This window comes from Hippocampus comes, unplaced genomic scaffold (assembly GCF_001891065.2).
Source record: "Hippocampus comes isolate QL1 unplaced genomic scaffold, H_comes_QL1_v1.1 scaffold98, whole genome shotgun sequence".
NCBI lineage: Eukaryota > Metazoa > Chordata > Actinopteri > Syngnathiformes > Syngnathidae > Hippocampus > Hippocampus comes.
Window position 1 is genome coordinate 79,117 of NW_017804832.1, and position 13,425 is coordinate 92,541.

The 13,425-nt window shown below is 43.6% G+C and overlaps 1 protein-coding gene across 2 annotated transcripts in view; it reads right to left on the minus strand.

Moving 5' to 3' along the window:
* Window positions 1-281: 281 nt before the first annotated feature.
* gprc5ba (G protein-coupled receptor, class C, group 5, member Ba) overlaps window positions 282-13,425 on the minus strand; it is a 26,992-nt gene continuing 13,848 nt past the window's right edge. The window contains exons 2-4 of one of the 2 annotated variants that reach the window (XM_019868587.1): window positions 5,312-6,338; window positions 3,631-3,791; window positions 282-407 (exon numbers count right to left, since the gene is read on the minus strand). In XM_019868587.1, coding sequence (XP_019724146.1) covers window positions 363-407; window positions 3,631-3,791; window positions 5,312-6,335 — 1,230 coding nt within the window. In that variant the 5' untranslated portion in view covers window positions 6,336-6,338 and the 3' untranslated portion in view covers window positions 282-362. Of the gene's footprint in view, window positions 408-3,630; window positions 3,792-5,311; window positions 6,339-13,425 lie in introns of those variants that run through there. The other variant, XM_019868596.1, reaches the window with a different exon arrangement.

Genomic DNA, 13,425 nt, shown 5'->3' on the forward strand with positions numbered 1-13,425 from the left:
CTTGTTGTTGTTGTTGACACGGTGAGAACTGATGGAGGACAGAGCTAAATGAAGGATATTCACAGTTTTAAGGGTGCTTTACAGTGCTGCAGTCAAGCCAAAGAAAAAGCCGTGTTGCTTTCCTTTTTTGCCGCTTTTCTTTCACTGTCTACTGGTCACAATGGCCTTCTTTCCACATTTGTGTGCTTGAAGACATTTAGCTCTGTCCTCCATGGCCTCCTTTTTACACACAGTATTTGATTGGCACAGAGTCTGTACAGAGTGAAAGTGGCATCCTTGTCTTTTTTTTTTTTTTGAAGTACGCTCGCCTCCCCTTCGAAACTCCGCACCGCCCCCTCGTCGTTCGTGCGATCTCCCTCCACTCACCACAGCTGCCTCCCCGTGTAGGTGGGAGGGGCCGAGGGCACCTGCAGGGTGTGGCACAAAAGGGATTTAGGTTAAGTCTGTCAAGCGGTATAATGTGTTTATTGTCAACATGAACCAATCACATTCATCCTCATGGTAAAGGGGAGGCAACGCACGTCCCGAATCAAGTTCAGCTGTTCTAGTAGTTGCCTGAAGGTTTTGTGATAAGACTGCATGCCAGGTATTGGAGCTGTTTATTCCTTCCACTTTGACTAAGGTTCAAATTCCATCTGAAAAAAAAAAAAAACAGTCCCAAGCATGATGCGGTATGTTGTTTACATTCACTGTGAGTCGTGAAAAAAAGAAAAAAAAGCTCCTAAGTGCATGTTTTAGCTTGAATATGTAAACGTGTGAGGCGGATTTGTTTGGAGCCTTTCGGCAGTCAAAGACGATCGACAATACAGCACTAAAAATAGTGACAAGCTGCAATATTTTAGCCGGTGTTGCCCTCGCATCTGCGCCGCGCCTCTGTTGTTGGGTAGCAGCTAAAATGCAAAGTCAGAGCAGCCATTCGTTGTGTCGAATGGGCGTCAGGACAGATAGCGTTGCGCACACAAATCAATGTCAACGGCGTTACCGTTTGTGTCCAAGCTCATTCGTGCATATGCTAACAAAACGGACGCCTCCATGGAAAGCCATTTGAGCGGTGATTCTAAATCCTTGATACCTAGCTTCAGGTCAATGTACTGGTATGCACACAATTCAGTGGTGACACACGAATAGAACAAATGTGTCCCACTAGTGATGTTTTTTGCACTCCTGTATGCCATTACTGCGCACTAAGACACCTTTGGCACAGTAAATAGGACATCGGCATGCCATTAACCCTTTCAGGGACAGCGGTTACAACAGTGGACAGCCAGTAGTTGTCAATCAAGAATATCAAATAGATGCTGAAACGGCTTTTCCTAAACCCATCGGAGCATATTTGATACTCTTGATAGTCTATGTAAGGTCAGCGTGCTTGCTCACTAGTAGCGCAACTACATGTTAATAGTGTGGTAAAACTGTGGCATTATAAAGTTCTACTAGTCAGGAACTAGTAGTGCATGGATATCTACTAGTGAACAGTTTTGCCTCACTAATGTCTTCATCGTCTGCAAAAAAATTGTACCATTCGTGATGAAAAAAAGCATCGTTGTAGTGTGTATGAGCTTTAGGCAGGATATCAAGGATACCGAAGCTAATTGATATCATTGATATCAAGCTTTGTACTAGTAGGCCAAATATGGCACTAGCACACAGGTGTCAAAGTCAAGGCCCGGGGGCCAAATCTGGCCCGCCACATTATTTTATGTGGCCCGCGAAAGCAAATCAAGCATGTCAAGTTCCATGAACCAATATTTCAAATTGTCATATGTAATCCACATTAACAGTCATTATTCTTGACTTCTGTTTTTAAAACTAGTTATTCATTAATTTGTGGTGCGTTCTGTATGTAACATGTGGAGGGGATTAAAAATGGAATATGGTTTCCCAAAATTCATAACGGCCCTCCAAGGGAAACCATAACTACAATGTGGCCCGTGACAAAAATGACTTTGACACCCCTGCACTAGCAGTAGAACTGTTACTAGTAAGAGCGTCATTCCACACATGTGCCCTCATTGTTCTACTAGTACACGGAGTTGTCTCAAGACTGTACAAATTCAGTGAGTAGTCGCAGTTCAGCATTGTCAAATTTGCCCATTTGAAAAACGTGCTTCCTAATAGTAAAAGGAGTGTTGCTTTGGCAGCATCCTTTGGCTTTTTGATGCCAAGGGCCTCTGTTGAAGTCTGTTGCGGTGCCGCATGTAGTGCTTTGCCGCCATCGGACAGTCTTAAAGGGGAAGTCAAGTTAAATATTTCCTTTCCAGTAATCTGTTCGAAACATTGTGCTGTGACTAAAATTGCGTTTGTGCAGTATGAATTAAGCAGGAAGATTTGGATTCATCTCAGGGGTGGCCATTTTGCTTTGTACTGACTCTTGCTGTCGACCAAAAATGACATCACAGCGCCTACGGGCTCAGGTTGCGACCGTCACAACTCAGCTGTTTTCTGGGTTTGGTAATGTGACATTGACGAACTGAGACATGAGCACTGTGATGTCATTTTCAGTCGACGGCAAGAGGCAAAATGGCCGACCCGTTAGATCAGGGGTGTCAAACATACGGCCCGCGGGCCGGATCCGGCCCGCAAAGGAGTTTAATCCGGCCCGCGAGATGATTATGTAAAGCATGTGTCAAACATACGGCCCGCGGGCCGGAACCGGCCGGCAAGGAGGTTCAATTAGGCCCACAGGATAATTTAAAAGTGAAAAAAATGCATTAAAGACAGAATTAATATTTTTTAATAAGGTGCAATTCATTGAGTATCCGCAAGGGGACACTGTTTTGATCAGAGAAGAAGACAACAGCAGCCTCAGTCCGTCACTGTGACAGACCCATGACAGCAGACGCTATCAATAGCACTCTCACATTTATACATTTAATAGCACTCTCCTTAGTTTGTAAGATTACATTTAGATTTTATATGCACGTGTAAATGGTTTAAAACTTCCTTTCTTTATGAATCTCGTTTAATCTTAAAGTGCATTACTATATTTTTCAATACCAATTACTTGTTAATGTTTGTACAATCAGTGGGATCATTTGCAATGCATATATGTGAATGATAAAAGTAAATTGCACATTTGTCGAAGGAAATGTAAGGTGCTTCATGAAATATTTTGTAAAAGATATGTTCATTAAATTTCAACATTTTCCTAATGTTCTTGTGCTTCTTTATACCAAAACAAAGGAAAGACATTGTTTTGGTTATTTATAGCAAAGTATGGTATCATTTTAATGGTCCGGCCCACTTGACATCTACCGAGGCCGTATGTGGCCCACCATGTGAAATGAGTTTGACACCCCTGCGTTAGATGGATAAAAACGGCTGGATTTTTCTTCTTAATTCTTATTCCACAAGTGCAGTTTTGATCAGAATACGGCATTAAGACAAGGGGTTGCACAAAGTTGTACTGTAGGTTATAAGGACCGTAAGATGGATCGCGAATAAATGCTGAAACGCCTTCGATCCCAAGGACATTGAAAATCTGCTGAAAGAGCTTTCCATTGGCTTGGCTGGAACATGCAGACACTTGCAGCTGAAAGCCTCGCTTTGTCAGAATGATCCGGAGGCGCACATGTGATGGCGCATGCAGTCCGGTTGGCGGGCGGGCAGGCGGCCGGCTGGCGTGTGTACCTGCGACTGGGAGGATGTACTCACCGCTCCCCCGTTCAGGATCATGGTCATCTCGGTGGGTTGGTAGACGTTGCTGCGGAAAGGGGCGCTCGGCCTGGCGCCCGTGTTGTTGGTGTGTTGACCGCCGCCGCTGCCGGCGCTGCCGGCGCCGCTTCTCAGGCCTAGAAGGAAACATTTGTCATTCGCTGATTGTGACTGAGTCATCACACATCTTGAGCTGAGTGCGTCCTGTAATTATACAGTGCAAACCCCCCCCGCCCATTCACATTGAATTAATTCCCTAATCAAGCATGTAACTTAATGTACTAGTGGGATATCAAATCAATTTACTCCCCTGAAATCTATTGAGGTACCGATAATCTGTTCCAGTCCCACTCCCTCCAAAGTTTTTTTTAAACATGGTTTTAAGAACAGTGGCACTATATATTATAAAAACAAAGAAATAAACTGGTTTCATAAGATGTAACTACTATCAATTATGATTATGATATAGCCGGAAGATTTAAGTTATTTGTTCTTTTCAAATTGGCAAAAATCTATATTTTCATATTACGACATAAGACAAAGATAATTAAACCGTTCTTAAATTTGCTAGATTTTGGGGATTTTAGACCATTTTTCTCAGTTGTTTATGTTATGTTATGTTATGTTATTACGACATAAGACAAAGATAATTAAACCGTTATTAAATTTGCTAAATTTTGGGGATTTTAGACCATTTTTCTCAGTTGTTTAGCAAGGTACTCTGATTGATTTTGCTTGTCTTGCTTGGTTGTTGTAATCCTCAATAGATCAAAAAATATGTTATTTTATAATATCTATTTATATATTCTTTATATTAGTATACATTTTATGTATTAATCGCTCCATTAATTGGTTATTGGGATTTTTTTTCCACCAAATACCGGAATCTGTATTGGCCTCAAAAAATAAATAAAATAAAAGCAGTCAAATAATAAAAGTGGGGCCCTAATTACTATATACTATATAATATATACTATATACTATATATAAATACAATTGGAAGAAACAAAGAAAGAAATACATATTTCTCAGATGACTAATGCTCCAAATGGTCTGGTTCCAATTTTGAAATACAGGGCACAGTCCATTAATTAGACTCTTTTCTTGATCCTTCAATGCAAGGTCAGAGGAACTCCCATTTCTAAGATAGCCGAACCTATGAAACCAGCCTTCAACTCCCACAAAAACTTTCAAATGTGAGTCCGAGATTGATGGCAGACTCAGGAAGTAAATGGATGTTATTTATCCTCATCAAAGAATTATTGATGGATTTAATGGATGTTTGGATTTAGGCCGCTATTTGCACTGAACCGTTTTCCTCGATGATAATGATCACAATACAACCTAAGGAAGTGAACATGATATCATATGAATCATAGTGAAAGCGAAACAGACAATGCGAAGCAGCACAGGGTGAGCCAAGTCCAAAATAATATTTGGCAAAATGCCAGAATCTGCCACACATTTCCTGTACGATATCCAGAAGAAGAAACCCTTGCCGCATAAATCACCAATGTATAAATCCCCCAAATTTGATTGGAGCCATAAAACATGGAATCACTCCTTTAAAAAATTGAGTTACTTCGCTCTCGTTTGGTTCTACGCTGTCAGTTATTCACTTAAAATGGTGCCGCTAAAAGTCGTGACTGTAACATACCTGCGGTGTTCTCGTCGTTGTATCCGTAGCCTTGGTTCTCCACAAACTGCCTGTGAGAAAGCGGGATGTCCTCGTCGAAGCTGGTCTCCCTCATCCGCGTGGAGTTCTGCGACGTGTCGAAGTAGTCCGGCGCGGTGGGCTGCGGTGGGGGCTTCATACACATGTGCGCCTCGGGAATGGCGTGGAAGATGAGCAGCAGCCAACCCTGGACCACCAGCGCCATGGCCAGCGCCGGCTCGTCCCACTCCGGCGACTTCCTCAGCCAGTCGTTGCCGTATAGATAGAAGCCCACCCATGCCACCCACAGCAGCAGCGAGAGAAGGCAGGTGACCAGCAGCCAGACGGCATTGCAGCGCCATTGCCGCGTCTTGCCGCACAGGGCCAGCGCGGCGGCAGTCAAGGCGGCGAGCAGCAGCGCCAGCACGTAGCTGCAGGCTAGCGAGAAGTCCATGGGCAGGTACTGACAGGCGCCCTGGCCCTCCCTCAGCACGGTCAGGAGGAGCCACTCGGCGGCGATGATGCCCTGCACGGCGCTCAGACCCAACGCCAGGCCCGTCAGGGCGCAGCCGCCGGGGCTGCGGTGCTCGCGGCCCACCCGGCGCAGGCGGACCCCTTGCACCAGCAAGCAAGAGAAGCAAAGGGCAAAGAGGAGGCCCCACAGGGCCCGCCGCAGCACGCACAGCGACTCGTCCCGCTCGATCAGGTAGGCGAAGCTCAGGCTGAACAAACCCGCCACGCCCAGGAGCAGCAGCAGGACTGGCCCCACGCCGCTGCGCTTCTCGGGCTCGCCGATGTGGCGCAGGCGGCACAGCAGGATCAAAGCCAGCAGGATGGCCACCAGGGTACCGCCGGCCGCCACGCTCTCCACCGCCACGCCCCATACGGCGTCCAGGTCGCACAGGAGGGTGTAGGGTCGCCCAAGGCCCCAACCGCAGCCTGTGGGGAGCGCCTCCGGGTCCTCGGGGTCTTGACCCATAGCCCCGCGGGTGAGCAGCAGCAGGAACAGGACCAAGGGGAACGCCATTTCTTTGAGAAAAACAATCAAGACAAGGCAAAGGTATGTGAGGGAGGGGAAAATGTTCCAAAACAGAGATTGTGCTCGTAAAAGCCGTAATAAAAGCAGGAGGAAGCCAAGCACAGGAGCGACTTGTGAAAGACTCCAGACGCAGTTTTTGACCGGAAAGAGCTCAATTGGAACTTTTATGAACCTTTAAAAGGCCAATTCACCACATTCGCAACCACAAAAACATAGAAGCCGATTGCAAAGCTGAACTCCGTTTTAGCCATGCCGGCATGCTGATGTCACCGACAAAATTCAACAAGGTTACTTTGACAGTCACAGCCTTTATCCCCAAATTATGATTTTGTTGTATTTCTCATCGGAAACAGCACATTCATCTTGTTTTGGAATTGAAGATTATGAAATGTATCAGCCATTTCCAAAATGGCCTTGCAGTTATAAATGACACGTAGTCCATATGACACAGCTTTTCAATTACATCATACTCTTTCAAGATGATGTCATAAAATTGAGCTGAATTCTTCAAGGGAGAAACTAGTTGTCTCTGGAGACTTTGGAAAGAAGAGATTTGGGAGCCAATGCCCATACATGAATCCTGAATCGTAAGATAAAAACAAACCAGAGTGCCAGAACCAAGAACTACAGTCTTGAATCTTGCAATCGCTAAATAGGCAGGCAAGAGGCTTCCAGCCTTTATTTGCAGATCGAAATCACTGGACATCGAACTGCATGAAAACTGAACACCAGGATTAGAAACGTTCTTTTTGATGGCATAATAAATACCGTGAAGCCGTTTGCCTCAAATCACCTTCAACAGATATAATTTAGTCTATTGGAGAATACAGGAATGAATGATTAACCACTCCTAAGTGTTATATGCTTTTTAAAAATTTGATTTTATTTTTTTGGGCGCGCGGTGCTGAAACCACTCCATGCATGTTTTAAAGGAGTGTCACACTACTTTGATAGTGTCAACTCAATCTTGGCATCATTTTCTTCGCAAAGGTCCAATTTTGTATGTCACCACATTGTGCATGTGTACCTGATGATGTGACTGGTGACACGACACATGCAAACCAGCGCACAATTGTGATTTTTAAGTCGCGCTTGTTTACCACCGAAAGTAAGTGATCACTATTCATGTCTTTGCCACCTCCGGAGTCTTCTAATATGCACGCATGGTGCATATTCATGTGTATCCGGCTCTTTCATGTGTCCCGCAGGGCTGCACACCCGCTGAAATTCTTGCCCCCCCCCCCCCCACACCCGCTGAAATTCTTGCCCCCCCCCCCCGTTTCCCTCATGGAGCCTTCGCACCCGCTCAAACCCCAACGCCCCCCAACATACCCACGCCCGCACTCACACCTCAGGCTGAACCAGAGATGAGTCACCAAAACACACAGACACAGACCAAAACAGTGGTCTGTGATTTGCACCCCACCTTCACATTCAAGACGCACTTGAGCTCCTCCGAAAAGCGCTGTTATCCCGGCCAGCCCCGCCGGTAACCATGGTTACCTCCCCCATCTTGACGGAGACGAGAGAGCGCTCGCTCGTCCGTATTAAGCGGAGTGGACAGCTCCTCCTCTGTCTCATGTTTTCCTTTTGAATTCGGCCCCGCTCTTCGTCTTTGTCACCTCTTAATGAGCGAGTAAGAAAGAATACAGTGAGGACCCTCACAACATGAGGCAGGAAGACCTTGCCCCCCCCAGTGCCATCACGGCCCCCGTGTCACACTGTCACTCCTCACACAGATGGTTGCTCTGGCTGCAGGACACACTCACACACACACACACACACACACACACACACACACACACACACACACACACACACACACACACACACAAGAGCCAGTGGCAACACGCACGCAATCACATGTGAGCAGTCACTTGCGAAAATCACAAAGCAGACCTTTACACGCAAGCACAAGATGCCGGACATCCCACGAATCTTTTTTTTTTTTTTTTTTTTAATTAAATTTTTTGTTGAACGTGAGTCACAATATAGAAATACAACTTAACAATACAATGGACACAATGTCACCGTTTGTTGTTCACACCCTATTTGTAAGTAGTTTTTTTAACGGTTTATTTATTCGGGGTGGGGGGTTTGTTTGTCTTTTTAATCGGTGTAGAGGCAAATTTGGAGTTGTGCGCCTCCAGCGTAGTACCACGTTGTGCCACAACATGCCGGGCAGCACTGAGAACTACTGGAAGATGTGCAGTGTAAATAACAGCAAGCAGAAGAAGAAGCTTATTTTCGTTTCCTTTTTTTTTCTATCGCTCGTTGTATGCGTTGCCACTCTGTGTGTGTCCCGAGTAGCATTTCTTTGAAAGCTGACAACTACCGCAACTTTAATGCTAATTTTCTTTAGCCTGTCAATTGGGTTTCACATTTGTTAGCACTAAGCTAAAGCGCTTTCCATTTGATGTAATGTGGTTTGATGCTTCTGCCTCAAGAGTTGAGACGTTCTAGGTTCAATGATGATCGGTACCTCAATATTGATCACAAGGACTATAGAAAATTCGTGGGTGGATGATTTCTGTCTTGGAAAGTCACAAAATTTATCGTATTCAGTAGTAATTGAACAAAGAGGAAGATGGTGTTTCATCCTGTTTCATTTCCCTCCTCCACGTGAAAGCCTGTGATTTATTTTTTCTTCCAACAACATGTCTTCCTCTGCATCTCTGTACCAATGACATGCCCTCTCCTCCCTTCCATTTTAGTTTCCCCCCTCCTTGCTCTTCCTCGCCTCCATTCTGTGCATCTTATGTAACGGGAGGAAGGATCCAGCTCCTGCCAGTTGTGGGGCTGCTGCGGCATGGCTGACGCACATAGCCTGTGATGGAAATCACTCTCTATCCACCATGCAATGCCCTGTATGGTAAATTCACCATTTTCTGGTGCTGTTTGAATGTGTAGTGAGTAAATATTCCCTACATCGGCGTTTTGCAAACTTTGAGTCAAGGCAAACATTTGACAGAACAACACGCCACCAAATAAAGACGTGACAAAATGTGCTACCTCATGGCAGAGCATTTAATTGCTGTGCCTGACAGTATACACCACTGGCATAGACAGAGTAGCTAACGAATAGCATCATTGTGTTCTCTGTGAAAAATAGCTAACTGGTTTAGTGAGGATTTAGTTACACTGCCCTAGGTGGCCTGGTGCTGGTATTCTGTTAAGCGCTAATTTTATGTAAGTTGTTTGCTCGTTTTTACATTTAAAAAAAGGTAAAATGATTTTATTATCCTTAGGTGTCATTAAAATGTATATTGCTAATAATACATTAGCTAACTTGTTCGACCACCTTCCCGAAAAAGCGACACACCCGTCACCTGTCATCAAATGGTGAGTCGTTTTACTTTATTTGAATGTTATTGTGCCTATCGCCATTTTACATTTGAGTTAACAGTTCACGTGCTTCTGTTAAGCGCTAATTTTATGTAAGTTGTTTGCTCGTTTTTACATTTAAAAAAAGGTAAAATGATTTTATTATCCTTAGGCGTCATTAAAATGTATATTGCTAATAATACATTGGCTAACTTGTTCGACCAACTTCCCGAAAAAGCGACGCACCCGTCACCTGTCATCAAATGGTGAGTAGTTTTACTTTATTTGAATGTTATTGTGCCTATCGCCATTTTACATTTGAGTTAACAGTTCACGTGCCGATGGCCATTTTACATTTGTGTTAACAGTTCACTGAAAAACCTGCTGCATGAAATCGTCTTGTCTTCCGCAACGCACTTTCTGGAAAAGGACACATTTCACCTGCATCATCAAGTCAAGTGAGTCTTTTTACTCTTTTACTGATTGGCTCTTGCAGTAAGACTGGCCATCAATCAAACAAAAATGACATAATTATATTTTTAATGTGTTATTGATAAGCAACTCAACATTAGTATTTCACAACATGAAAATAACTACCATGATAAAATTAAATAATATTAAATAGCCTATACAGTGTTTGGCTACATTCTGTTTGGTTTCTGAAAAAATTCCAGACAGGATTGGGATACCACAATCGTAAACACAAATAAGAAGTTTTGACAAAAATATATTTACTTACTAACAAGCAAGACCAATGAAGTACAACGAAGGACGCTGATAACAAAGAACCAGGAAAAGGCGAGAAACAGGAAGCACTTGCAAACGGCAAGGAATGAGGAAAAACGTACATTTCTTGTCAACTCAAAGGACAAGCATTATATTTTTAATGTGTTATTGATAAGCAACTCGACATTAGTATTTCACAATATGAAAATAACAACTATGATAAAATTAAATAATATTAAAATAGCCTATACAGTGTTTGGCTACATTCTGTTTGGTTTCTGAAAAAATTCCAGACAGGATTGGGATACCACAATCGTAAACACAAATAAGAAGTTTTGACAAAAATATATTTATTTACTAACAAACAAGAACGACGAAGTACACCGAAGGACGCTGAAAACAAAGAACCAGGAGAAGGCGAGAAACAGGAAGCACTTGCAAAGGGCAAGGAATGAGAAAAACGTACATTTCTTGTCAACTCAAAGGACAAGAGAATCCAATTCACGAGAATACAAACCGAAAATACACAACAAGAAAGTACTTCCAGACAAAACACTATGAACTAACGTGGTGAAAAGCTAAAAAAAAAAATGTCAAGAACATCTAGAAAATTGAAGCGCTTGGAGTTGTGAGCAAGGTTTAATAATCTGACAGCTGGTTGTTGGCGTGGAATGGCTTTTAAAGGCAGCTAGGGAACGAATCATGAGGGAACGCCCACTGTAAAAAAAACAAAACAAAAACAAAGCCAATATGATAGGATCATGACACACTCTGGCTGTGGTATTTTGCCTCCCAACACCACGTACTTAATCCTGTTAGGGACGATTTACAGGGACGGACGAAAACCTGCTTCCATCCTTGCTTAGTCCTTCATTTAAAAAAAACAAAAAAAACTTCTCGTCCTCTGTCCCAAAAAAGGGTGTCTCTCCGGGACGGACGGACGGACGCATCGTTTTGTCCCAGGGATGGAATTGCCATCTCTGGTTATGACTGTTTTTTTTTTTCCCAGCTATTTAAGTTACTGTAATGGTGGGTTTGGTAATAAGAAAATGCTTACAATATAGCTGTTATTCATTAAATATGAGAATTTGAAATTTTGTTATCGATTTCAGGAAGCATCATGGAAGTTGACATATTTGATTGTCTTTTGTGGGCCACATAAAATGATGTGGCAGGACAGATTTGGCCCCCGGGCCTTGAGTTTGACACCTGTGCATCACACGTAAAAACAGTTTCGACTGGCTTTTCAATGGGAAATATCGCGATTGCAGTCAAGTGGGAGGAATTCCATTTGACCTTTGAGCTTCCACTGCTTTCCTGAACTTTTCACTTCTGCTATCTTGAGCAAGAATAACGCGTGTTGAGCAAATGACACGAAATCCTCTTTCTTACTCACAGACCTGCTGACAGGACACATGCTTGTTGGGAGGGACTTTTCCGAAACAACAGCGCTGTTGTTAGTGTAGTTGCAGTGCTATTATTTGGCTGCCATTAGTCCCCTTTTGGACAGCTCGCAGGCAACAAAATACAGGACAGTGTAGTCGCTCCACTTCCTCGTTAAACACCATCATGCATCCATCTGTGTCTGCGCTCACCGCACTGATGTCGGCGATCCTTTTCATCTTCAAGAGTGATATATGATGCAGTAAAACAGTCAAAGTTGCAGATGAAATTTTAGGCCTCGAGGGGGAGGGGAGGATCAACTGGAGGGTGAGAGTCAACATGCGGAAAGTAAAAGTAGATTTGCCAGCGTCTTCGGGGCGTCTCCGATCGCCCTAATTAGGTCTCATTAGCATGGGATAGAGGCTCGCAGCAGGAACATATGCTAATTGACTTGGCAATTAACAGTGCCAGTGATTAATCCTTCCCCTCTCCTTCACATAAACACATAATGTGGGTTGTCAGATGGGGTATGATGGTGTGCGGGTGTGTGTGTGTGTGTATATGTGTAAGGGGTGCTCGAGGGGCACATCCCAAATGGTCCGAAATAGACTCCGAGTCACGCCTCCAGCCGAGGTGTCATATGTCGTCTTTCATTTTCACGCTATATAAATACCCAACTCACACACGCAAGTGACGGCAATTGATTTGCAGGAGACCGTTAAGACAATAAACGATGGGAGCTGGCAGGGAAGACCAAAAGTGTGTGTATGTGTGTGACCTACGGGAGTGTCCAGATTTGTCATTTTTTCACTTGCGATACAACATACCGAGATTGATCCGACACGATATCAGCAGGAATGATGCGTGCTTTTATTTATTGGGTTTTTTTTTTTTTATTTATTTTATTTTTTTTTTTGGTATGAAATGTTAGAAAAGAGACTTGATCAAGTGATACCATTCAAACAAAGAACAATAGTCAGCAACAGTAGGAATGAGCAAACATGAGGCATTTCGACCAATTCTACATGCCAAATCCAGACGCTACTGGATAGAAGAGCGTTGGGACTGGACTGCTTTATATGTGTGCTAATATCAGAGATTTTGGATGTAGACCGATATACAGTAATCCCTTGCGATTCAGCGCTTCATGTTTTTCGGATTTTTCCAAAATACTGTATTCATAAAAACAATTACTCAAAAAATCTAAATGGAAAATCTAAATTAATCATTCGCATTGTTTCATGTTGATGTGCGAGAGATGTTTCGTTGCATGCCGAATGACACTGAGGCTTTGTACGCCTATACTGTACTGTACGTGCCATGGGCACTCATTCAAGGTCAAGGCACGTGATTGGTTACCGGCGCCACATCGACCAATGAGAGCACGAGTGGATTTATCCCGTGAACTGATTGGCTGTGTATCATTGGGGCCTTCAACGGCGGTGGCAGGGGCCTAGCTCGCAGCCTTGACCATGTCGGGGTGTCTTATTTTGAAGGTTTCCCGACCCAGTCATCTATTTTTTTAGACACGTAACAAGGAAGTCATGACAGCCCAGACGAAGGCTGAAGTGACAGCCGAAACTGTCAGTTCAGTCAGAGTTTTGTTCTTTACAAAAAAAAAACAACCCTTGATTAAAAAAAAAAA